The sequence below is a fragment of the Nyctereutes procyonoides genome, unplaced genomic scaffold (assembly GCF_905146905.1).
Source record: "Nyctereutes procyonoides isolate TBG_1078 unplaced genomic scaffold, NYPRO_anot_genome, whole genome shotgun sequence".
Taxonomy (NCBI): Eukaryota; Metazoa; Chordata; class Mammalia; order Carnivora; family Canidae; genus Nyctereutes; species Nyctereutes procyonoides.
In genome coordinates, this window is record NW_026575125.1 from 98,999,028 (window position 1) to 99,025,606 (window position 26,579).

Sequence of the window (26,579 nt, forward strand, 5' to 3'; positions counted from 1 at the left end):
GGGGGGGGGCGGGGGACGAGCTGGACTGCGGGATCTAGTTGAGAGTCGGCCTGGCAGGGTGAGGACGGAGCCAAGGAAGCATGGTTTCAGCTTGGGGGAGAAGGACTGTGGCTTCCCTGAGCTCACCCACGATGGCTGGATGGTCAAAGGGCGTGAGGCAGGCTGGGGCACAGCGGGGAGGAAGTCACAAGAACATCTTGGGAACAGGGGAGGGCCAGCCCAGGATTTCACAAGCGCCGCACAATGGAAAGCCTTTTAAAAAGATGCACACCTTATACCCCAGTGTCCCCCTGCGGAAGTCTATCCAAAGGAAAAAATTGTGGCTGTGAATATTTACCTTAAGTATATACCACGAAGAGTTAAAAAGAAAAATGAAGCCAAGCGGAGCTCATGGGTGGGGGCCTACTGAAATAATCATGGTAGGTTCAGACCATGGGCTGCTGGGCACCCATTATGAATGTCATAATTGAATATTTTATAGGGTGAGAAAATCTCAGTGATACTGTGTTCAGTATGACAAGCAGATACCAACACAGTTTGGGTGTTTAATTTTTTAATTTTTAAAACTTTACAAATGGCTCTGTTTAGGTATAATCAACCTGCAATAAACTGCACATTTTTTAAATGCGTGATTTGTTTTGGCATATGTATACACGCATGAAACCATCACCACAACCAAGATAGTGAACCTATCGCCCCCAAAAGGATCCTTGTGCCCTTTCTGAACTCTCCCTCTGCTTCCCATCCCTTCAAACAACAGATCTGCTTTCTGTGCAGTATGATTTTTGTAAAATAGAGACAGAGACAGAGAGGTAGTTAAATGCTCAAAAACAGAAAAAGATATTTATCCGAATAGTATGGAAGATCATTATGGAGAATTTTAAAGTTTTCTTCTTTTTGTGTATTTGTATTCACTAAATTACATGTGAAGAACGTGAATTGCTTCTGTAATAAGAAAATCATTGAAGTTATTAAAATATCTGCCACAGATAACCCATGAAGTGAACATTCTAAACCACACACACATTGAAGAAATGCCTCTTGCCTGGGACATTGCTGATGGTATGAAACTGCTTGTGAAAGCACGTCTTTTCCATGGCGATGGCTGTTGTGATGATAAATATACGGGGAGGGGAGAGCCAAGGGGTTTTGACCCCAGGCCTGACTGTCTGGCCAGGATGGCTATAGATGGTGTAAGTGGGGATGGTACCTGTAGGGAGATGGCCATGACAGTGACAGCAGAGGGGGGCAGATAGAGGTGGATGGCTGAGGGGCGTTGACTGCAGGAGTGGCTGCTCTAGCAAGTGGTGGTGATGGAAGTGGGGATGACTGCCACAGTGACCCCTACGGAGGTATCATGATGGCTACAAGAGTGATGATTGTAAGGATGATGGTTGGAGGGGGTCAGATCATTGTGGGGGTCAGATCATTGTGACTAGCTGGAATGCCCATGAGGGTGACAGCCATGAGGCTGACGATGGTGAGGGTGCTAGTTGCAATGGTGATGACTGTGGGGGCGACGGCCAAGGGTGTTCACTGTAAGTATGCTGGTGACAATGGGGATGACTGTAGGGTCATGGCTGTAGGGGTGGTAGTGGTGGTAGCGACAACCTAGTGATGTCAGGTGACCAGGAGCTTTGGTCCAACAGGCAGAGAGAGATGGCCCAACTTCTGGATTCTGGATTCTGGTCAGCAAGGTAAGAGGCTTGAATAGGCCATATAATGTCGAGTGGATTGGTCACCTCCAGGGAGATGAGAAGGACTGGTGCTGATTGACATGAGACATCAGGGTAGGGACTTTTCTCTGCTTGTTCAACCTAAGAGCCATCTGTATCGGAATCTCTGGAGACTGAAGCTGGGACTTCCTTCCTCCCTAGGGGCCGGCAGGGGCTGCGATTGCCGTAAGAGCACGTCACGTGGCAGGGCTTCCTGTATGCTTGCTGCCGCTGGGTGTCCATGGCCTGTACCCCTGAGGCTGCCACTGCAGCACTCAGAGTGGCAGCTAGAGGCTCGGTCCATGCCGTGCCCCCTGGACGGTGCTTGCGAGGCTGAGCAAGAGGACTTGGCATCTTGACATTTAGGATTGCAAGGACGGAGTGTCACCAGGGTAAAGGACCATGTTGCGCCGCAAACCCTCCAACGCCAGTGAGAAGGAGCCCACTCAGAAGAGAAAGGTGAGGAGCATCTCTGGAAACTCACTTTCCCCTTCCCTCTGTTCTCTCCACCCATTCCCTCCAGGACTCTCAGAAGTGGGAAGAGCCAAAGGGGGAGTGTTGAGTCTGTAGGCAAGGGCATTCTCCCAAGGGCAATGGGTTAGGGTCCCCAAGGTTACCATAGTAACAAAAGTATAGAAGAGACTTTCAAAATCTAGAGAATCAGGGTTATAGACACTTAGAAGTCTAGAGTTACAGAATTCAACCCTACAGTGATGGGACAGAGACCTAAAATCAGGAGCTAGAATCCTAGACTAGAATTCAAGAATCACAAAATACACTTCTCAAGTTGCATCATAGGACTGTATTTCATTGTCTCCCTTGCGCTGGTCCTGCCACTGCTTCTGCTCAAGCACCGCCTCTCAGGAGCCATCTCGCTCAAGGGGCCCTACTAGGCCACCCAGATAGGCGCCATGATGCTCCTGGGGCCCCAGCCCTCTGGCCATGGCCAGACTCTGCCCACTTGCTTCTGCTCTGTTGCAGCTCCCCAGGCCCATGGGAGAGGTGGACAACCTGGAGAGGAGGCCCCATGTGATTTCTAGACCCAAGAAACGGGTCTCTGAAAAAAACAGTGGGATGCAGGGGGCATGCAGGTTCTGTCCAGGCAGGGACAAGTTATTTGTGAAAAATGAGAAATGAGAAATAAAGCTGGTGAATTATTATTGGGATCCCTGGGTGGCGCAGCGGTTGGGCGCCTGCCTTTGGCCCAGGGCGCGATCCTGGAGACCCGGGATCGAGTCCCACGTCGGGCTCCCGGTGCATGGAGCCTGCTTCTCCCTCTGCCTGTGTCTCTGCCTCTCTCTCTCTCTCTCTCTCTCTCTGTGACTATCATAAATAAATAATAAAAAAAAATTAAAAAAAAAATAAAGCTGGTGAGATGGAAAGGAAGAGTGAGGGCTGAGGAGGACAGATTCAGTGGAGGGATTCTAAAGGCCAAGAGGAAAAGCAGCTGTCCTGGAGCAGAGGGCAGAGGCCAAACCAGAAGATTTCTTGAAGACTGCCAGATCTAGGTTTCTCTAGTTGGATTTGAGGATTTCTAGACTTATTCTTTTATTTGATTATGGGACTCTCCCAGGCAATCAAAAAATACATTCCACACATCCAACGGGATCCTAGGACCATCCCCAGGCAGGCTTGAACCAAGTCCAAGAAACCCAGGCCTAGCCCCAGGCCCACACTCGGGGTCTCTCCAATCCCTCACTATGTCCTGCTGGTTTCCCTGGAGCTCAGCCCAGGTGCCCTGTGGGGGAGCCCCCTTGTCAGGGGAGCAACTCCCAAGTGGAGATCGAGCCAGCTCAAAGGCTGAGCCGCAGGGCACTGGTGTGTGCATCCTGCGCCCTCTCAGGTCCTGGGGTGGCTGTCACTTCCGGCTGTACTCTCCCCACCCCAGATGCTTCTCTAAAGTTGCAATGGAGGTGGGCAGAGGGGGGTAAACATTCATGAGTCTTCGCACAGGCTCCGTCATCCGCATCCAAGCGCCACTTGGTGCTAGTCCCAACAGACTTGCCACTGGCTGCCACTCCTCGGTGAGCAGGCCCCACTTCCCCTTGCTCTCTGGTTGATGGGGGTGGGAAACAGAGGCTGCTATAGACAGTGCTGAGCCCCAAACCACAGGCAAGCTGAGCTGGAGGAAAGAGCTTGAGAAAGAGCTGACACTTTGACAAGGGGACCCTGTGCCACCTAGGACGGAGATGCCCAAGGGCACCCAGAAGCTGGAGGTCCCCATTTCCTTCCCTGACTCTCATTATCCAGATTCTGTATTTGGTGGTGAGGCCTCTGGAATTCTACCCTCAGGTTCCCCCCAGGAGAAGCAAGGCCGGTGCGGCACTCAGAGGTCCATGTCACTCTAGGGAAAATCATCCAGGCAAGCCCTGCCCCACCCCTACCTGAGCCTGACCAGCCTCAAGAGCCACTCTCTGAGCCCCAATACTGTGGAAAGGTGCTAAGAAAAGCCAAGCTTCCAGGAGTAGAGAGAGCATCTTCCCCAGGCCCAAGGACAGCAGCCCAGCTCCAGCACTGTGACCTCAGGCACGTCCCTTCTTCTCAGTGGCTGAGGGGATGTGGTGGAGGGGAAAGCACAAAGGCAAGTGAGGCCTCTTTCTGTCTCCTGCCCCTCCTCCTCCTCCCAAGCCCGCCAGAAAACAATGTGTTGGGCAGGGGGCATGAAGGGGGGGCGGGGTGTTCAAATCCCACAGGTTCTAGCTGTAGGACCTTGGACAGGTCATTGACCTCCTTTGGGCCTCGGTTCCTCCTTCATCTTGGAAAAGGAGGATAGCTCTTGACTGGCTGGGCTGAGGAGGTTGTGTAGATGGCCTGGAACAATCAATGTGAGAGCGCGCTGTCACGTGTGGGCATCTGCATATGAGAGGGTGCTGTAGGCATGGGCGGGCGCGGGGAGCACGCTGCAAAGGCCAAGTCTCAGTCCTGGCCCTAAAGTGGAGGAAACCAGACTTAAAAGCACCGAGAGCCTGTACTAAGGGAGGACTCATCAGGCGCCAGGTGCCATGCGCTCTACCCATATCTTAGCTCGTTGACTCCTCAGGAGGACCTTGTGAGGCGGGGGCAGGTATTGTCGTTATGTCTGGTTTATGCCCAAGTCCCAGAGAGGTGAAGTGACTTACCCAAGTTCACACAGCTAGTAGGTGGCAGAGCAGGAATCCAAGCCAAGCTTTGTCAGTCTCCAGAGACTTGACCCCTTCTCCCTCTACCCTCCTGTCCCTGCACTGATCCCAGAAGTACTAGGAGAATCTGATGAGCATCAGTAGGAAAGCACACCTCTACATGACACCCCCTCCCGCATATGCATTGTATTTCCAGTGGCTCCTCGTTGCCCCCAGGCTAGTGCCCAAGTTTCTTGGCATGACTGGCAAGGAATCTTCCATGGCTTTTTCTGCTCCACCTCCCACCATGCCGACTATGCTCAGAGTGTTTCTAATTCATTCTTGTTTAAACATTTCCCAGCCCCTCCTGGAGAAATCCTGGCTCCCCTGCATGGCCCAGCTTAAACATGCCTCCTCCATGAAGCCTTCTGGAGCCTTTCCTCCTCCACGCTCCCACTTGCTCCCCTGGAGCCTCCCTTCAAACACCACCCACAGTTTCCATTATGCTCAATCCATTTCTTTACCAGGAGGCACTTTGGTGAGCTCTGAGCACAGCAACACACACACAGGGTTCCAGAGTCCCATATCTGGGTTCAAAGCCCTGCTCTTGCTCCTGCCCGCTGGGTAACTCTGCCTAGGACACTTCGTTTCTGAGTCTTGGTCTCCTCAGCTGGGCAGCAAGGATATAAGTTGGGGCTGTGGTGAAGCTGAGGTAAGCCAGCACACGCAAAGTGGTTGGCAGGGTGCAGGGCACATGGGAGGTGCTTCACCCCTTTCTTACTGGATTCCCACCCACACATGCACAGGCCAGTGCCTGGAGCCCAGAGGGTGCTGGGTATATGAGTGGTATGCTGAAGGAGCAGAGAGGCTAGTTGCAGAGACACCTGGTAAGAGCCAAGTTTGCTTAGGAAGCAGGGGACGAAGATGCTAATGGGGGCAGTGTGAGACTCTGAGGGGGTGATCAGGGGAGGCTTCCTACAGAGGACAGCACCTTCGAAACTGGATTTGAAAAGCCTTCCTGTGGATGTATAATATCCATCCAAAGAAGTGCATAAATTATAAGTGTTCCACTCAATGAACCGTAAGGTGAACATTCCTTCATAGGCAGCACCCAAATCAAGCAACAAAGCACTTTCGGGCTACCTGGCTGGCTCAGTCAGTAGAGGATGCAGCTCTCGATCTCGGGTTGTGAGTTCAAGCCCCATGTTGGGCATAGAGCTTACCTTAAAAAAAAAAAAGCACTTCTGACACTCCAGAAGCTTCTCTCATGCTCCTATCGGTCACTACATACTCCCTTTCCCTAAGAGTAACCACTATCCTAACTTCCAATGGCATAGCTTAGTTTTGCCAGGTTTTGAACTTTTTATATGAGGAACTATATAATGTACTCTGGTGCTGGCCCCTTCTGCTCAACAGTGTATCTTTGAGATTCATCCATATCATTAGTGAGAGCTGTACTAAGCTCACTTCTAGCCACTACTCCCTTCGATGACTCTACAACTCCTGTATCCATTCTACCATCGATGGGCATGTGGGCTGTTTCCAGTTCCATTGGATTTTGAAGGAAGGGAGAAACTAGGGGTGACAGAGAAGGATGGAGTGTTCCAGGTAGGGCACCCCCTGGGCAAGAGTCTGGAGGGGGTCAGAAAAAAGGCTGAGCACACACAGACATTCGCTAAGGGGTTGCAGTAGAGCCTTCTATCCTCACAGCAATCAGTGAAGTAGGCGCTCTTGTCTTCATTTTACCCATGAGGAAATGGAAGCCCAGAGAAGTTGAGGAACTCTCTCCACTTTACACAGCTGGTCAATGGCAGAACCAAGATGTGATTGCCTGCCAGCTGACAGACTCTGAGGGTCAGGGAGGTTAAATGATTTGTCACACATCCCAGAGTTGAACTCACCAACGTCTGATGCCAGGAAAGTAGCTGTTTCTGAGAGGCCCACGTACTCCCCTTGGACATGGAAGAGGGGCCAACAGTGTATGGTACTACCTCCTGCCCTGGACCCCCAAGAAGGCCTCACCCCAAAGGGAAGCCAGGTGGAAAATCCAAGGTGTCTCAAGGATTTCAACTCGAAGATGGGTTGGGGATCATTTCAGGGCCATCAAAAAGCGTTTAGGATATTTGTGATTGCCCCTGAGGTTGGGGGTAGGCCGGGCAAAAGGCCACCCTGGCCAATCCCTCCCTTGGACACCTGAAGCACATATCTAGTCCTTTCCACATCCCGCTAAGGAGAGGCCAGCAGGGTCCAAGTCCCAGCACCACCTATGGCCCTTTGGGGTTGTCTCCTCCTGCTTTGAGCTGAAGCTGGGATACAAGGGCCCTGACGTCAGGTCCCCGGGGGGCCAAAGGTCCTCCTCTGAACCCCCAGCCTGCAGATTAATGACAGGAAGAGGAAAGAACTGCAGCCTGGTGGTGAGTTTACTCTCCCCAACAAAGTCCACTTCTGGCCCTGGGCCTGCCCTCTTGCATGCTCACCAGTCCCTGGGGCTTCTGGGGCGACTCTCAGCCTCCTTGTCTGCAGACCAAGCGGAGGGGGTGGTGCAAAGAAGGCCATAATAGGTCCCATCGGTCTATAAATAGCAGCCCGGCCTGCCCTCCCTGGGCCCTGGCCAGCCTGGTGCCCACCCTCTCTCTGTTCCCTCTTTTCCAGGCAATAAGAGGAGGAAGTTATCCAGGCAGCTGCATCCTAGCCATTCAAGAAGAGGAAATAAACAAAAGGTGGAGGAGAGAAGGGGAAAGAAAGGGAGAAAAAGAGGAAAGAATAGTGGGTGGGGAAAGCCAAGGAAAGACGATGGAGGAGATGCATGGGAACCAGAGCAGTCGCCCCACGGTCATGCTCTCCCGCCATGTCCACTCACGCCCCCCTTACCCAACTCCCCAGCGTAGCCCAGAAGAGGCTTTCTGACTGAGGCTGTAGGTGCCTCATCCAGGAGGCCCTCCTGGTGGTAGTGTCTGCTTGGCCTGACCACTGACCCAGTTTCTGGTCCCCTAACTTGCCGCCACCCCTAGGGAGGTGTGGCCCCTGACCCTGAGAGCTGGCTTGCTTTGGTCAAGACCCACCAAGAGAACAAAAGTCCCCAAGAGTCTCCCCCTACCGCCAGAGGCCCCAGGAATTGGGGCCAATTGTGGGTGGGGGCAGGTGATATTGCCCCTGCCCTGGGGGGTTGTCAGTGGACCCCCCCCTTCATAGGAAAGAGGATGTGAAACTTTCAGCTTTGTGTGGGTTTGGGGCTTCGGTTCCTCAAGCCCTTATCTCTGGTGTCTGCAGTCTATCCCGCTTTATCTGTCTGGCCATCTGTGAACCCTGGTTCCTGTATGTATCTCTGGTCTTGACTGTTGATCTTGATTCGGGCTCAGCCTTCACTTCTTGTATGTAGAGCCTGACTCCTTACCTGCTCAGCCCTGGCTTCTGGCTGCTATCTTGCCATTTGCACGCATATACAGTTAAGAAAGCTCATTTCTTGAAAATAGTCTCTTCAGTGCAAACAATCAGTTGGCTTTAAAAGTCCAAACACTGGCGCAGCACAGCATCAGTAAGCCAGCTCATCGTGTTAGTGGCTAAGGTTAAAAGCCGAGGTGAAGGAAGAAAAAACAGCAACTTTTTTTTTTACTAAATTAGCCCAAATCGGTCACATCCCAAATCTGTTGGCACCTTCCCTTAATAAGCCTTGACTGAAGGTTTCCAGGAAGCATAATGCCAGGTCTTACTGACTCCTGGGGGGGGGGGGATTGCCTTGTTCTTCTGGGGACACAGATTCATCAAGCTGGAGACCTCGATGCATTCACCATTCTTACGGTGACAGGAACATCATGCTTGCCACAGGTCCAGGGCAAAGAGGAGGCTGCGGTGTTGGGGAAGGTTTGCTCTGTTATGTAAATAAAGGTGATGCTATTGTCGCGAAGAGGGGACACCTCTAGTGGGAGCTATGCTTTTGCTCTGATTCACTGCCTCCAGAATTCTGGGGAGCAGACTGCAGGTGCTGGTGGAAATGTGGGCTTTGTCTGAGGCCTGGCTGGGCTTGGAGACTCCTGAGTCTGAGGCTTGCTCTGGGGCCCACATCAGAGTCTACTCTTGGCTGAAGAAGAGCAGGAAGCCAGGTGGCTCCAAGCACAACTTTGATGCTTTACCTCATTAGCCCTGGGTCCTCAGGGCACCTGTGGCGCTGAGTGACACTGTCCCTGCTCTTTACTCCACCGAGCATCACTGACGGCAGCACGTCTGCTTCTTCCAGCTCTCACTTCAGCGCTCCAGCAGCTTCAAGGATTTTGCCAAATCCAAACCCAGCTCCCCCGTGGTGAGCGAGAAGGAATTTAATCTGGATGATAATGTGAGTTGCAGAGCCTCCCAGGGGGATCTGGCTGCTGGCCCTGGGTGGGGGAAGAGGAGATTTGTGGATTGTTCAGGAAAGCCGGCTTACAGAAAGCCAACCCTTCTACCTCCCAAATTTGGGCCCCAAGAATTCCCCCACATTCTTTGCAATTACAAGTTACAGTTGACCCCTTGAACAATCCGGGTTTGAACAGCATGGGTCCACTTACAGTTGGATTTTTTCAATAAATACAGTGCAGGACCATAGATGTATTTTGTCCTCCCTACAATTTTCTTAATAATGTTTCCTTTTCTCTTGCTTACTTTATTGTAAGAATACAGTATATAGTACACATACATACAAAATATGTGTTAATCCACTGTTTATGTCATTGGTAAGCCTTCTGGTCAACAGTAGGCTATTAATAGTTAAGTTTTGGGGGAGTCAAATGTTATACATGGATTTTCATCTGTGCGCAGCAGTGGGGAGAGTTGGCACCTCCAACCCCGTCGTTTGAGGGTCAACTGTAATTGTCAAAATAATTACAAATTAATAGGGCTGAGTATGGGACAGGGTGGGGGCTAGGAGGGAAGGGATGGGGGGCCTCTCATTCCCACCCCACATTCTCTACTAGGACCTGAAGGCCTCCTTCTGCCCCTAAATCCTGGACCTCCTCCTTTGTTGTCACAGATTCCAGAAGACGACTCAAGTGTCCCTACCACAGAAGATGCTGGGAAGAGTGGCAAAAAGCTGGGGAAAAAGTGGAGGGCCGTGATCTCCCGAACCATGAACAGGAAGATGGGCAAGATGATGGTGAAGGCCCTGTCAGAAGAGATGGTGAGGCTTGCAGTGCGGGGGAGGGGAGGGAATGGGAGGGGACAGGCAGTGCTCTGGCAGGGTGTGAGCACAGCCACCTTGCCGGCCATACCTCAGGTACTGTGCTTGAGGGCCTGATTCCATATGAGAAGGAAGATCCCAGGACACCCGGGTGGCTCAGTGGTTGAGCATCTGCCTTTGGCTCAGGGCATGATCCCAGGGTCCTGGGATGGAGTCCCGCATCGGGCTCCCCATGGAGAGCCTGTTTATCCTTCGGCCTATCTCTCTGCTTCTCTCCTCTCTCTGTGTCTCATGAATAAATAAAATCTTTTTAAAAAGAGAGAGAAGGAAGGTCCTATGAGAGGAGAGCTCACTCAGCCACGGACTGGCAGTGAGGCACTTCCCAAGGGAGCACGAGGGGGTCTGAGGGGGTATGAAAGTCTGCATAACAGAAGCTTCCTAAGAAGACAGGCCTGAAGGGGGAGTCACTGAAAAGGATATGGGATTGCCTGATGCGAATTCATTCACCTCAAAGTTTTGCTTGGAACTAGCCTCTGGTATTGGGAAGACTGGATTGGAAGAGTGGCCCCAGTGCGAAAAAATAGAGAAGGCTGGCTGGGGCCCAGGGAGAAAGGGTGGAACACACAGTGAGTGGCCTGTGCTCTGGGCTCTTCCAGAAGGTTCCCAGGTGGTGGTGTGCCATACCAGCTCAGGACAGCAGTTGGTCAAATTTTCAGGAATTTTGTGAGGCAGGTGTGAAACCCCACCATTACTGAAAATTAAATTCTATAAACTTAGAATGAAAGAAATTATGTTAAAAATAAAGAGACTACGGTCCATCTTCCAAACTCATGATTTCCCAATTCTTAGACTATGGTTCACTGATCTCTGTGCTCTTGTGGTTATTAGCATCTACGGCCTCTGTGTGGTGGAATCAGCCCACAGAGGGGTGCTGGTGGGTCAGTGACCTCACAGCGGTAGCTGGATGTTGGCAGCGGTGGGGAGTATTTACAACACAGGAATTGGCATCCGGGCTTTGATTCCTAGAGAGCCACTTGTGAAAGGGCTGCCACCGCCCTGAGGGCTGGTGAGGCAGAGGAGCTCTGGAGTCAGGCCAGCTCAGTTGTGGGTTCCTGTGCAGCCTTGGGAACATTTCTCCATGACTTCTCCTCTGTAAACTTGGAATTATCGCAGCACTTACCTTCAAGTATGGCCGTGAGGATGAAATGAGCAGGCAAGCATGCCTGGCTGGCCCAGAGGAGCAGGGCAGAAAGTAGTTCCTGGCCAGTGGCCCCTGTGTGTGGGACTCTGCCCCAGTCCAGCCTAAGTCCAATGTGTGGACATCACCACTTTATGCTGACAAAGCACATTCACCCGCGCCCCCATTGCATGAGGTCAGTGGGGTGAGGACGGTCATTCCCACTTCACAGAAGCAGGAACATGGGCTCAGAGAGTGTGGTGCAGCCTCTAAGTGGCAGAGCGGGGTGGGGGGGTGCTCAAGCCAGACCCCAGTCCTCTGGAGAGCTCAGGCCCGTTTCTTCTGTGCCCGGCGCTGCCCCATGGGCACCCCGGCCAGGGCTGCTCAGGGCTCCCTGCCTCCCCTCCCCTGCAGGGAGACACTCTGGAGGAGGGCTCCGCCTCCCCGACATCTCCAGACTGCAGCCTGGACAGCCCCAGCCCTGAGAAGATGGCACTGGCCTTTTCTGAGCACGAGGAGCGAGAGCTCCCAGCACTTAGCCGTCAGGCATCCACAGGTGAGTAGGAGACAGAAGGGGACATCTGCTAAGTCTGGAGAAGAGGACTGGGTTAAGGCCATGCAGGTGGCTGTCTGGGAGGGAGGTAAGAGAAATGAACCTTTACAGTTTGCCTTCTGGGAATTTGCCCAGCCCTTGTCATGTTACATTTTTACAACTGCATGGTACCAACGCTACTATCCCCACTTTATTGATGTGAAAACTGAGGCTCAGGGAGGTTTTCACTTGCCCAAGATGACTCAGTCTTGAACATAGGTCTACCCTACAGGAGCTGCCACTTGCTGTCCCCAGGCCCTGGAGGGGCCCAAGGGAGAGGAAGAGCTCCATTGCCTTCTTGGACTAGCCCATCCCCACCTTTCCAAGGGGAGCTAGAGGCTACAGTCACCTGGGCCTCTGACATCCCAGGCTGGGGATGGGGATAAAGGGTCTCCAGCTGGGAAGACAGCCTCTTAGCCCTTTGGTTCACTGGGCTCAGGGCATGATTTGGCATCTTCTCGGTGTCTGTGGGGTTGGGCAGGAGGGGCTGCAGGCTCTGAGCTACAGACCCACGGAGGAACTGCCCTTCTCACTCTTCAGGCTAGTTCTAACTTCTGTGCTCTTTCACTGGCTCCACATACACCTCCCAGCCCCTCCCTACTGAAAGCCACTTACAAGGCCCTTCATCCCGCCCTTCCCAGAGAGAAAGAGACCATCTGAGTTTCCATATGATGTTGTAACTAGACATTGAGTCTTAGTAAGTACAGAAAGTAAAATATTAGTTTAGGGTGTGTTTTCCCGGGTGGAAGGTGGCTTCCAGGAGCACTGGAGTGGGAGTCAGAAGACCTGGAGTTGAGACCAATTATAAGGTGAGAGGTCTTGGGCTCTCAGTTGGCCTGGCTGGCTTCTGTTTTCCTTATCTGTTCATTGGGTTGTTGAACCAGTCTCCAGAGGTTTTCCCAACGTGCTCATTCTTTAGTCCCATTTCTCCTGCTGTGGTCAACGATTTTCATGTCTGAGGCCCCACAGATGAAGCTGTGCTTCTGTATGGTGGCCTTGGGATTTCTAGCCACAGCCCTTGGAAGGTACCTCCTGGGTACTGCCCCAGCTGTCTTGGGACAAAGGTGACCCTCCTCCCTGCCCCATCTCCTGCAGGCAGTGAGCTTTGCAGCCCCAGCCCAGGCTCTGGCAGCTTTGGAGAGGAACCACCTGCCCCCCAGTACACAGGGCCCTTCTGTGGCAGGGCACGAGTCCACACCGACTTCACTCCCAGCCCCTATGACCATGACTCGCTGAAACTGCAGGTAAGGTTGGCATCTAGGCCTCTCCCAAGCATGGCAGGCTGTGCCCACAGAGGAGGCTGTATTGCACCAGAGTAGGACGATGTCGGCAGAAGCCAGGAAATACACTTCTCCTCTGTGCTCCTGTCTTCCCACAGAAAGGAGATGTGATCCAGATCATTGAAAAGCCACCCGTGGGCACATGGCTGGGCCTGCTCAATGGCAGGCTGGGATCTTTCAAGTTCATCTATGTGGATGTGCTGCCAGAGGAGGCCGCGGGGCCGGCCCGCCCCAGCCGCCGACAAAGCAAGGGCAAGAGGCCCAAGCCAAAGACTCTGCACGAGCTGCTGGAGCGCATAGGCCTAGAGGTTTGAGCTGGGACCTGGGCCCGTCTCAGAGCAAGGGAGGCGCACTTGGCCTGGGGCTAGAGGCCGGGGCATGGTCAGCTGTGTGGGAAGGGAGGGATCCCAATGCAGGGGTGGCTGGCGAGTGGCCACACCCTGGTGGTCCACCTCTGCCCGCAGGAGCACACGTCCACCCTGCTGCTCAATGGCTACCAGACTCTAGAGGACTTCAAAGAGCTTCGAGAAACGCACCTCAATGAGCTGAACATCACAGACCCACAACATCGAGCCAAGCTGCTCACAGCCGCCGAGCTGCTGTTGGACTACGACAGTGAGTGGGCTCAGGAGGAGGATGTGGGGGTGCCTGCAGGTACTGGGGGGGAGGCCTGCCCCCTGACCACTCTCAGCCCCAGCACCCCTCTGCAGCGGGAAGGCACTTTCCGCGCTTGAACTCCAGTCTCAGGCAGTTTACCCACAGAGGGGCCTTAAGGGATGATCGGGTCCAACTCCCTTTGGGACTTAAGGCCAGAGAAGGTAAGGCATGTCCTCAAGGCCTCAAAGTTGGGGCTATAGCATGGCCAGGAATCAAGCGCAGGTTTCTGGGCTCCCAGCTAGGGGCTGAAGAAGGCTGAGCTCCTGCCTGGGTTGCCGCTTAGAAACCACTCCCACTCCGTTCTAAGCCAGAAAGAGTGAGCAGGGCAGGGAAGGAGGGAGCCCGGAGGGAGGACTGCCTACAGGGGACTTCCCAGGGTCCCTCCCATCCCCCCACAGGGGCTCCCTGGGCTTCTGAACCCCCTCTCAGCTAAGGCCCAAGCCTCCCCCACCCCAATATTCCATCTCCTTCCTTTCCCCCAGCAGCCGGCAGCGAGGAAGCGGAAGAGGGCACCGAAAGCAGCCAGGAGCCAGTGGCAAACACTGTGTCTGAACCCAAGGTGGACATTCCTCGAGACTCTGGCTGTTTCGAGGGTTCAGAGAGCGGACGTGATGAGGTGGAGCTGGCGGGCGCTGAGGAGCAGCTGCACGGCCTCTCCCTGGCCGGGGCGCCTTGAGGCGGAGGTGGTGGCATGGCCGAGGCTGGGCCCCAGAAGCAGAGACTGCAGGGATGGGCCCAGCCTCCCACGGTGGCCCAGACCCTGGTGGACTGGTGCCGAGCCCAGCCCTGCTCCTCTGGGAGTGCCCAGGGCTGCAGGGGCCGGCCAGGGCCCTGTAGGCTCAGCCGCAGTGGATGAGGAGTCACCCAAGGGCACATCCCACCTGCCCAGCCCCCTCCCTCCACCAGTTACGGACAGCACAGAACAGAACGTCTAAGCACCACCTGCTCCTAGCCACAGCGAGTGGGACACTGAGGGGCCACCCTACCCATGTCCCTCACCACCCAGGCCCTCAAGCCCCCCTCACCCCCACACCACTTTCCCTTGTCACACCGCTCCTGAAACAGGGGCCCAGTGTTTCAGGTCGGTTTCAGAACCCTGGGGAAGCTGGCCCTTTTAGAGGCCCCAAACTGATCACGGGTAGATACCCACTTCCCCAAACAAGGCTTGGAAAAAGCCACATGCATGTACCTTTCCCTCATTCCTTCTCCTTAACTTTCTGAAAGGCTTGGCCACTAACTGGTGAGAATTACAATGGATATTGCTGACAGTGTGGCCAGCTCGGACATTCTGTGACATTGTCTGCTCTTCTGTTACCTGTGGCCCAGGACGCCAGTGGGGTTTACTGGAGGAGCTGAAGGGGCTTTGGGCTCCCAAATGAAATGGCTCCTCCCACTTATTCATTCTGTACCTCCCCACATAACTCAAGCCAAGCTGCAACTTCCCCGGCTGAAAACAATGCCCAGACCTCATACAACATGCAGCCTCCCCTTCCACTCCCAGCCCTGGCCAATGACACTTCCTCTGAAGGCTGATGGCAGATCGCCAGACCTGACTTCCAAGGACAGAACTGCACCCTGGAAGTCACACGCAAGTCTGAACTCAGACTTGGCCACCTGTACGGCTTCTTACAAGCAAAGAAAGCACGAAGCTTGACACTGGGGAGCCCACTCCCCCAACTTTGCTTTGCAAAAGGTTTTGATGTACCCTGAGTTCCAGAAGGGGGGGGAAGTATACCTGTCAGTGGGGGCCTCCGGTGACCTCAGTACCCAGACTGTGCCCTGAATTCACAGAGTAACCCAGGAACAGTGCCCACTACATCTAGGACTGCCTGCTTAGTGAACACACCCCTGGACCTACTCTGAGGAAATTTGGTAAAAGCTAGCTTAGGGGAAGGGCTTGGTGTAAATATGACGGGTTGGAGGGGGCTAAGTTGGCAGCAATAAACATAGGTGGAACTAATTACAGTCTCCAATTGTCTTTCCTATGGGGGGAGGGTTGGGGGAGGGTCAGACCAGTATCCTTCAAAGCTGGACTTGGCAAAATGACCTCCATTGTCCTTTCAGGGCCATCTGTCCCTTCCCTGAAGATGCTCACTGCCCTTGATCCTGCTGACTGAAAGCTCCAGTAAGAAGCGCTATCTCTGCTCTTCCCACTAACCAGCTCTCCTCAGAGTACGGGCTCCTGGGCCATAGGCCTTGCTGGGGTCTGAGAGTGGGGGGGTAACTATGTCCGTCTTCTTAGAATGATTATTTATCAAGAGCCTTGAGGACCCCTCAGTGAGGAAGGGCCGGAACTAGGAGCCGTCCAGTGTCCAAATAGAAGAGGTTTGGATTTCGCAGGGCCTTCCCTCTGGGGCCACCTCTTCTCAGGCCCCACCTGTGCCCACTGAAGCTACACTATCTCCAGGAAGGTAGGACAGAGATGGAGACCCCAGGCTTCCTTTGTTTCTGCTGCCATTAACAGCATTAGGGAGGGCAAACTGGATTGAGAGCTGCCCCCAGAGTGAGGACAGGGCCACTCAGCTTCCAGGCTTTGCTCCTGCTACCCACAGCCACTAAGTGGCAAGCAGTATCCTAACCAAAGAAATGAGGAGAGGCCCAAACAGCCTCACGGCTCCAATGGTATTGAATAATTGTCACTTACTGCCCGAAACCAAGCATTTTGCATTTATTCTCTCAGATCATCTTCACAGTACCCCCAGCCCCAAGGTACATACCATCATCTTCCCATTTTACAGAGGAGGAACCTGTAGCTCAGTCAGGTTGAAGAAGTTGTGCAGGGAGCCCAACAAGCTTTCAGAGGCCCCTGCCCTTTGGAGGGCAATCTGACCCCCTGTAATGCGCCTTTGACACCCTTTGACCCAGCCATTCCCCTCCTTGGATTTGATCCCCAGAAAGAGTCTCACAAGTGCATGCAGATATATCAGATATATGGACAAGGATTCTCACAACAGCTTTGTCTCTGAGAGTAAGAAATTGGAAACCACACAAATGGGGAGTAAGTTAGATACATTATATTTCATTCACACAATACTGTGCATCATTAATCATGATGTTGTAGAAAAATATTTAATGATACAGGGAAGATCTTCATGGTTTTTTATTGTTTAATTAAAAATTTTAAAATTATACAAATAATGTACAAACATTCTTACTGTAAAAGAATCTGTGCTATATCATGGGGGAAAACAAATACTAAAACATTATTTATAGGGTGATTCCATTTTTATCTAAGAAAAGGCAAACATACAAAAGAATAAAGACTGGAAAGATCTGCACCAGATGGTTACCAGTGAGACAAGTAGGGTGGGGTGGAGGAGTGAGGGAGAGGTGTTCACCTTCTATATTCTTCTTTTCTTTTGTTTGAATTTCAAAAGTATCTATTATTTTTATGTCTATTTAAAAAAGAACAACATTTTAACTTTTGAAAAAAATAAAAACCCAAACCTCTGGCCTCCAACTTGAGGCTGTAGCCAAGTCATTATCCTGCTGTCTTTTGGCACAGGCTTCTGGAAAGGTGGGGAGAGGGGGATGAATAATGCCCATAGTACTTAAAACCCACACACAGCAAGGGGACCTCATCAGAGGAGATTCCTAACCCATTCAAAATCCCTGGGTAATATCTATCTATTAGGTCTAAGCTGAGAAAAGGGAAATATCAGAAAAAGCAAAATCAGACTGAGAAAGTGATTTGAACTCCCACCCACCCATCCTAGGGAAGAGAGTGGGAAGTGTCTCAGGGCTATTGGCCCCATTTGGGTTTATAGGCTGGATATAGGCTGGAAGTAGGTAGTCGTGCAAAGACTCCAATGACCACAGGACTTTAGGAGGGGCAGGTGAGGAGAGGCAACAAGGAAATATACTCTATAGGCCAGGGTCTGAGGGATGAGAAGTGTAGTGTCAGGTAGGGCTTTAGCCCATGGCCTGAAGCTCCTCCTCCAGGCAGGGCTGCTGGAACCTCTTCTCCAGCCCATAGACATCTAGAAGATGCCAATAGGGACCTCATCGTATTATCCATTAGGCCCCACAAATCGAGGGCTGCAGTTCAAGAGGCTGAGTCTTCCCAGCTGGAGACCCTCTATCCCCACTCCTAGTCTATGTCAGAGGCCCAGGTAGCTATGGCCTCTAGCTCCCCTTGGAAGGGTGGAAGTGGGCTAGTCCAAGAGGGCAATGGGGCTCTTCCTCTGACCTTAGGCCCCTCTAGGGCCTGGGGACAGCAAGTGGACAGGCAAAGCCTAGCAGTTAAGAGTCAGGGCTAACCCGAGTTCAAGTCCTGGCTTTGTCCCTTAGCTGAGTCACCCTGGACAAGTCACTTAACCTCTTCGATCCTCACTTTCCGAATCAATAAGGTGGAGACAGTAGTACTAGCCCCATGCTGTTGTTACAAAGATTGAATGAACTAGTGTACGTAAAATGCTTAGCAGAGTGTCCAGCACAAAATCAATGCTTAATGAATGATAACATGTCAGAACCCCTAAATCCACAACACCTTCCTCCCTCTGTTTCATTCCCTTCAAGGCCCATCTCACCTTGAATCCCTACTTTGTGTAGTGACCAAGGGCAAAGGCTTTGGAGTTAAACTAAAATGTCTTCAAATCCTGGCTCCTCCACTTAGTAATTACATGACTTCAGGTAATTACATATATACACATTTCTTTTCTGTAAAATAAAAATATTCAATATCGCAATATATAAATGTATCAAGCCAACACACTGCACATCCTAAATGTACACTATGTTATATGTTAATAATATCTCAATAAAAAGTGATTTTTAAAAATTAAATTTAAAAAAAGAATAATGGCCTAATAATACCTACCTCTTTGGGTCGTTAAACAAATGAGATCATGCATATAAATTCCTGGCCCATAGTAACAATAAATGGTGGCTCTCTGACTCTTTTGCAATCTCGAGGGTACTGAGTTTAAGAATGAGCATGAAGACCATTTCAGAACATGCTTGTTTACAGACTAATTGCTAGACCCTAGAGACAAACTGATATCCAAGCTCCTTGGATATTGGGATCTAGGCTAGAGGGGGCCAGCTCTGGTACCCAGACAGGCTGATGATGGAGAGTAAGCCCACCTGAGGAGTCGGGGGGGTGGGGAAGCCCTGGATCTGCCCAGTTCGCAATAGTATGATCAGCCCTGAACACCAGAGTTATTTTAGGCAACTCCCTTGGACATCCATGGGCCGCTAGAAGGAAGAGGATACAGGCCAGATTCAAGAAGGAAAAATTAAGAGTCCAGCAAGCTCCTCCCCAATTCAAGGTTAGGAGCAACTTCCTTCTCCCTGGCCCAGCAGGGAAGAAGCTGGGGGAATCAGCACATCCCACCTGAATGAACTCACTGTCCCTATTTCTCAGAAACTTACCTTAGACTTCCCCAGGTCAGCTTCCCTACAACCTCATAATGAAGGCTGTCAACTCCACAAATTCCCTCTCTTACCAGCCAAACCCTATAGCAGTGTGGTCTGTCACTAGCCCCAGCCATGGCTTCCAACTCTTACTCATAAAGGTCTCCCCACCCAGGTCTTTGGCATAAGTGGAAGCTGTGATGGGGCCATTAGAGACCAAGGGCATTAAAAACAAAAGCTAAAGCAGGGTTTTAAAAGGAAAAAAGGGAGGGCAGCCCTGGAGGCTCAGTGGTTTAGCGCCACTTTCAGCCTAGGGTGTGATCCTGGAGACCTGGGATCGAGTCCCACATGGGGCTCCCTGCATGGAGCCTGCTTCTCCCTCTGCCTGTGTCTCTGCCTCTCTCTCTCTTTCTCTCTCTGTGTGTCTCTCATGAATAAATAAATAAAATATTTTTTAAAAAAAGGAAAAAAGGGCACTGATCACTGTAGTCTCAGTGAGTTCCAACACCTTCCCCCCCTTTCAAGTCAGGAAATTCAGGATGAGGTATGAGGTTTCCCAGCTGGGGAAAAGAAGTGGCTCTCCCACCTCTCCTTCACAATAGAGGCTACCTTAGCTTTTCACACAATGTCGGCCACATTCTATAATATTCAGCGGACAACACAATCAAGTGGGAAGGAACTGCCTCCCTTCTAGACTTAGCCAAGACTCCTCCTCCAGGAAGGCCCTAAATAAATGGAATTCTATAGCACTTGATATGTAGGCTTCACCTTTTCCTATAACTTCACAGTTACCAATATAGCATTTGTATACCATTGCCTCTGGGACCTGCCAGGGATCGTGTCAGAAGGAGCCCAAGGCAATGACCCTCACAAAGGGACAGCCAACTTGACTGTGGGAACCAGACTAGGCAACTTCCTGACTCTGTGCTAAAGAAACCCCATCATCAGTTCAACCTAAGTGCAGGGATCTGGAGAAATATTTAAGAGATTTAAGTTTAAAAAAAAAAAAACTCTGGCAACCACCCCCATATCAGCCTGACTATATATAGTCAGCTCCCTGTATGCTTAAAATGGAGAGATCATTGGTAAAACTAATCCAAAATGATTAAAAAAATCTTAAAATCATTGCTAGTTCTTAACTCACAAGAGAATGGGGTCAGCAATGCAATTTCTCCTAAAGGTAACCCCAGCACATAGTTTTCAACAAGTAGTTATTGAATGTCCAATAAATGAAAGGCTCTCAAGTAGACACTTGGAGATATTCAAACCTCTCTATCTGTCTGCACCTAGGTTATGCCAGAAAGCTCTCTGGACTGGGAGTCAGGACATCTGGGATTTGGTCTCAGCTCTACCAGTAACTGTCTATGTGACCTTAGGTAAGTCACAATATTTAATTTGGTGAGAGAACAAGAGCAAATGCAAGCATGTTCCCTTCAGCAACGTCATTTAACAGAGCCCCAGTTTTATGACAATCATCCTATCTCTAATTTGGCACAAAACTACAACCCTTTAGCCACATGGTAACAACCAGATAGCTGAAGATGGGCAGTGGCTGACAGAAAAGGTAACAAGAGGGGGGCTTGAAGAAGGTGCAGGAGTATGGAATGTCAGGGAGGTCATCTACACCATGTTTCAGAGTTGTAAAACCACTTTTAAATCAAGGCCCCCCTCATTTCCTGGCCTGTGGTGGTATGTGAGCTCCAAGTTCTCATTTACTAATTGAGTAGAAAACCTCCCAATACCGGAAGAAAAAGAAATGGCTTGGACAGCCAATTAACAGAATACAAATGACAAGAAATATAAGGCAGAGGGGAGGTGTGAAAAATGACCTCATTATTAACAGAAGAGATAGAAATGAAGTGACACCGAGATTTTTTACAAGTATCAAATTGCCAAATGTTTAAATGAGATGTGTTGAAGCAGGCTCTCTGATACACTGCTGGCAGGAGTAACAGTGACAGGCTTTCTGTAAAGCAATTTGGCCATATTTATTGAGAGCCTTTAAAGGAGCACTCCATTTGACTCTAGTGATTCCACTTCTAGGAATCTATCCTAAGGAAATTATCACAGATATACCTATATAGAAAGAAGTTCATCACAACATTATTTATAATAATGTAAAATGAAACTCCTACATGGCTGACAATAGGGGGTTATATATATGTTATAGAATCATTAAGTATTTTCAAATGATTTCTAATGATATGGAAAATGCTAAGAAAAAAAGCAGGATCACAAACTCTATTTATAGTTGAATTCCAGTTACGTCTAAAAATATACATGCACACTGGGGCACCTGGCTTGCTCAGTTGATAGAGCATGTGACTCGATCTCAGGGTTGTGAGTTCAAGCCCCATGCTGGGGGTAGAGTTCACTTAAGATATATATGTAAATACATACATATATATGGATGGATGGATATATATTTATACACACACACACACACACACACACACACATGCATGCACAGAAAAAAAGTTAGAAAGAAATACACCAAAACATTAACAGTGATTATTATATCTTGGTGATGAGTTTATGGGTAATTTAAAAAATCATCTTACTTTCCTATACTTTCCCAGTGTTCAACAATGATCATGTATTGCTTTTAAAATTAAAAAGCACATTAAGGATGTGAGGGAAGAGGGATGTTTGTTTATTTTCTGAGTTTTCCAAATATTTAGAGGTAGAAAAGGACCTTTGATATAATACAATAGGTTGTCAACCCTATCAGCCCCAATCTTCCCTTGGTAGATACAATATGATATGCCCTTTGCCACCCTGAAATGACTTTCATAGGTAACATAACCTGCTTATATACATCATTTCCAGAATAGTAATATAATACACTAATTACAATATAAAGGAGAAAAAAAGGAAGTTTGTTTATGAGATAATATATATTTCAATATGCAAATGCCTGAACAAGACTATACTAAAAGATATAATAGAGACTTCCACTTATATATGTAGAACCACTGTGAATGCAATTACTACAAAGAAAGACAAATACAGGTACACTGCACTGGCACCTTAAAAACCCATGAATGGCATTGCTGTTGGTGACATGATTTTCAAGTCACAATTCTTGATAAAGTTCTGAACCAAATAAAATGCCATCTTCCCTTAATTTGCATAATTGTTGCATTCCTGGAAATTCAGTGTATATATTAAAATTGTAAAAAGAGGGGCAGCTGGGTGGCTCAGTCAGTTAGGCATCCAACTCTTGATTTCAGGTCAGGTCGTGATCTCAGGGTCGTGAGATCAAGCCCTGCATTGGACTCCTTGTTCATAGGGGAGTCTGCTTGAGATTCGCTCTCTCCCCCTCCTTCTGTCCCTCCCCCTGTTTACACTCTCTAAGTGAATGAATAAATGTTTAAAAATAAATAAAATTGTAAAAACATACTTTGTGTTGATTTGTAAAATAATCAGACCAAGCTAATTACACTAGGTGATCCCACTTACATTAACATCCTATAGAACATTCAAAAATGTACAGATGCAGATTTTTAGCTCCCATTCCCACTTCATATTTAGCCAAAACATGAAATTCACAATGACTCTCTTTTTGTGAGTTGGGCTTGCATCCTTTAAAACTAATGATATGCACAGTTTTAGCCTTTGATACTATTTCTAAAATCTATTGCCTAAGAATAGCAAGTGATTCCTAGAATATATATATTTTTTAAGATTTATTTATTTGGGAAAAAGAGAATGCACATGTGCACCTGGGCACATTCGTTCAAGCATGCACGCAAGCGGGTGAGGGGCAGAGGGAGAAAATCTCAAGCAGACCTCCTGCTGAGCACAGAGCCCAATGAGGGGATCTCAGCCTGAGATCATGACTTGAGCCAAAATCAAGAGTTGGATGTCCAACCAACTGAGCCACCCAGAATGTATTCTTAAAACTGACACAGATGCTTTTGGAATTATTGAAAGCATTCCTGTTCTTTAGTAGTACCAGGGCACAAGGGCAAATTATCAGTTCACTGTGATCCCTTGGTGATTTTCCCTAGCCTGGCCCCAGCCTCAGGAGAATCAATGAACAGAACTAGAAGAAAAGCACTAACAGGGCTAGGCCATGAGGAGAGTGAGGGGGCTCGGTTGCTAGGTTACTACTTGAGCCAATCTAAGCAGTCCCAGAGTACCAAACATAGGACAGGTCCCTCTCCCTGTCCCACTCGGCTGAGGGCTTTCTCAAAGGAAGGGAGTCAAAAGGTGGGGGAAGGGCTGGTTACTCACACTAGGCACAAGTAAAGAAATAAGGCAGAAGCACAAAAAAAAACAGACTTCCCTGTATTTCTAAAACCATTCAAGTCTCCTTCATTATTTGGCTTCACCCCAAAAAGAAAAATTTCTTTATTAAGAAATACCAAAGAGTGAAAAACCTACCACACATACACATTTGTAGGCTCACACAAAAGTGCAGAGATTTACATATTAAATTGCATTTAAGTTAGAAAATAGATTTAAAAACAAAATACTTTTTTCCCCCAACAAGGTAAAGAGATTTGGTCAGTAGGAAAAGGGTCTTTTAGGGGCAAAGGCAGGAAGGGCAGGGCATGAAGAATGGAATTTAGTTGCTATGAAATTAGAACCCATATCTGCCACTGGGAAAAAAAGCAAAGGGGGCGGATGATGCTCTCCACTAGAGCAAAGAGGGCCCCAGAGCCCAATAGACATGGAGAAGTGGTCCCAAAATAGCCAAACTCCACCATCCCTCAGCGGTTTTGGATCTGTTCCAGCCATCTTGGCCCAGGGAAGTGGGGTGCATAGGAAACTTAAGGGATGGAGAGGAAGGTGAGAGGTGGAAAGAATGTCAGCCATTGAAAAGAGTAAACAATTTAAGGCCTACTCCCCCCCCCCCCCCCCCGGGGAAGGATCAATTCTTCAATCTCCTCTCTGACCCAAACTCACACTAGGGATGGTCCCAGCTGGTGCATGGTATGAATGGGACAAATCTTCAGGCCAAGGTCTTAAATACAGAAGATTTATAAAGGAAAAGAAAGAGGGCAGGGAGTATGAAAAAGCAGAAACTTTTTAAAAACTCATTTCACACTAGAGATAAGGGATTTCCAGGTTTACCCTTCACCTCAGAATCAGCAGAACAGTGGTTGAGGTAAGGAGAGAAAGTGATTGAGCAAGGAGAGAAATCTGTCCTAACCCAAGGGAAGAGATGGGCTGAGACAGGGTAGGCTGAGAGTGGGCTAAAGGAGTTCATCTGAGTGTCAGGTTAACTGGAAAAATCTAGTAACTTCCAAATTCTTCAGGCTTGGCCTTATGTTGAACTAATGAAAATCTAGCTACAAGGATAAAAGTGAGAGATCCAGAAAAAGAATGGAAAAATAGAGGCAGATAGGAGAGGAATCTGAGTCACTCAGAACCCATCTCTCTGCTTCTCCTGATTGCTACACTCAAACTCTAATACAAAGAAAATAGGAAGACATACAGAAAAATCTAGAAGCAGCCACATTTCATTAATTTTGATTAACTGGGAAGGGTGAGATAGGCATTGGTAAGGAGTCTTGATTTTAGACTATTTAAAAAAGAAATATATGCCATCGCTTGTAAAAGATCACTAACAAAATATTTCCAAGAGGAGGCTCCAAGGAGCCTGCTTTAATAATCAAGACTCATTCGCAATTAACAGCATCCCTCTGCATAAAAACAATATCCTAATAAAGAACATGTTCTCTTAAGTAAATATACCCCCTCCAACCCTCCCAATCATGCTAAACTGTATATTGCTTTGAAAGCCCTTTCTTCATAGTCCAGAATAAGGTAAACTTCAGCTCAAAATGTGGTCTAGATCAGTGGAGAGTTTGGGAGCTATTTCTCCAACTCAAGGGTCCCCTAGAAAACGGAAGTATGTAGTAACAAGCAACCCCTTCAACCCCCACCCCCACCCCCCACACAAAGACATTCACAACCTCACGGTGGTTTTTGAAATGGAAGGGGGGAAGGAGGAGGCAGGCAGTTTGCATTAGACACAGTTTAATCACCTTCAAATAGATTAAAAGTTCTGGTTTACACTCCCCCCCCTCCCCGTAAGTCATCCAGACAGGACCCTGGCTTAGAAAGAGAAAAACACAGGTGCTTTAGGAAATATAGCCACATATAATACATAAATCTTCTTCCCTGAAATAGAGCAGATCCTGAGCAGAGCTGACTGGGGACCAAAACACACCCCCAGGGTGAAGCAGCTCTGGGACTCTGCCGGTGGAAGTGCTGGAAGAGTGGGGCTTGGAGGAAGCCCCCGTGTGGTTACCAAGCCCGAGGTGGGCCAAGGCCTTGGAGTGGGTTTACCCGGGAGGGCAGCAGTGCTGGGCTTTCCCTCCTCACTCAGCCGAGGCCTAATGGAAGTACTGGTTATTCTTTTTTTTTTTTCTTTTTTTTCTTTTTTGAGGGGACATAGGGGGAGAGGAGAGGAGAGGAGAGCCTCTCTGTGCCTTGGTTTCCCCATTTGTGCATTCAGGGCCTCTACAGGCCTCACACAGGGAGTCTGAGGGGGTAGTGTTTAAGTGAGCACTCAGGCTTCCTCTGAGGAAAAGGAACCACCAAAGTGCAGACTTTTATTACTGCTGTTCCTGCTCCTAGCAGGAGCAAGAGTCAAAAGGAAAACAAAAGGGGCTAATGAGAAAGGAGGAGAGATGAGACAAAGAGTGCGAGGGGCCATGTCATTGGCATCTCATAAATTCTTACTAAGAATAGCACAGGTATTAAAAAGTTTCCGGGTAGTCTACAAGAAATGTGGTTGTTTTTTCTACAGTAACTACTTACATATTTCTAGTTGAAAAAGAGTGGGGCTTGGGTGTTAGAGAGTGGGCAGGGGACAGAGGAGAAGCTACATGAATAAATACAAGTGGAAGTTATCTGCCCCATTCCTGAAAGGATTTGCTGGCAATGTTGGCACTTTGTAGCCAGGAGAATCCTCCAAGCCCACTCTCCATCCTCTTCAGTTCTGAAGGCCCTGGGAATCCAGTTAGGATTCCCTGGCCAGAGTTCTCTGTGACTGCCTCTGGACTCATGACATGCAGCAGCTTGGGAGGATTTGAGCCAGTCTCAAGAAACTTTAACCCCAGAATTGGGCCAATGACCCCAAGCAGGAGAGCTGGCATCTGGAGGAAAGAGAAGGGAGTCCAAGGAGACTCCATGGCTAAGGCCATTGAAAGCCAGTGTCGGGGCCCAAGGGACCCATTTGTCCAGTTACCAGAGGTGACTGACATCTTCCGTGACTGCCTCAAGTCCAGAAATTAAAAAAAGCTTGCAGCAAGAAAATGCCAGTGTGCAATTGGGTGAATAAAGACCAAAGGAAAACAATAAAAGGGACAGCTCGGTTGCTCTCTGTCTCAGGTTTATCTTCTCCCCTTAAATCTCTCTCAGCCCTAATTAAACACGAACAAAAGTCTCTTCCATAGATAGGCTACTTCTCAGCTGCAGTCACCTCCTGTGGTGGCTCTGGGGGCTCTGGGGGTGGCATCTCTTCAGGAGTGCTGGTGTCTTCCGGCATCTCATTTGGGCTCAGATGTTCTGTTGGGGCCTGAGAAGGAAAACATATC

General features: G+C 49.4%; 2 protein-coding genes across 3 annotated transcripts in view; one reads left to right on the forward strand and one right to left on the reverse strand.

Annotated features, from left to right (window-relative positions):
• The first annotated feature begins 1,964 nt into the window (after window positions 1-1,964).
• On the forward strand, window positions 1,965-15,598 carry SASH3 (SAM and SH3 domain containing 3). Of its 2 annotated transcripts, none has more exons than XM_055338258.1 (8): window positions 1,965-2,174; window positions 9,048-9,143; window positions 9,816-9,962; window positions 11,554-11,695; window positions 12,827-12,975; window positions 13,110-13,319; window positions 13,476-13,626; window positions 14,151-15,598. In XM_055338258.1, the coding sequence occupies exons 1-8, from the start codon at window positions 2,118-2,120 to the stop codon at window positions 14,342-14,344; spliced, it is 1,146 nt and encodes a 381-aa protein (XP_055194233.1). In that variant the 5' UTR covers window positions 1,965-2,117; the 3' UTR covers window positions 14,345-15,598. The 2 variants fall into 2 exon arrangements, with proteins under 2 accessions (XP_055194233.1, XP_055194234.1); XM_055338259.1 differs by having other exon boundaries at window positions 14,154-15,598.
• A 9,967-nt stretch (window positions 15,599-25,565) lies between these two features.
• ZDHHC9 (zinc finger DHHC-type palmitoyltransferase 9) overlaps window positions 25,566-26,579 on the reverse strand; it is a 30,168-nt gene continuing 29,154 nt past the window's right edge. The window contains exon 9 of the mRNA XM_055337853.1: window positions 25,566-26,560. Coding sequence (XP_055193828.1) covers window positions 26,444-26,560 — 117 coding nt within the window. The 3' untranslated portion in view covers window positions 25,566-26,443. The remainder of the gene's footprint in view (window positions 26,561-26,579) is intronic.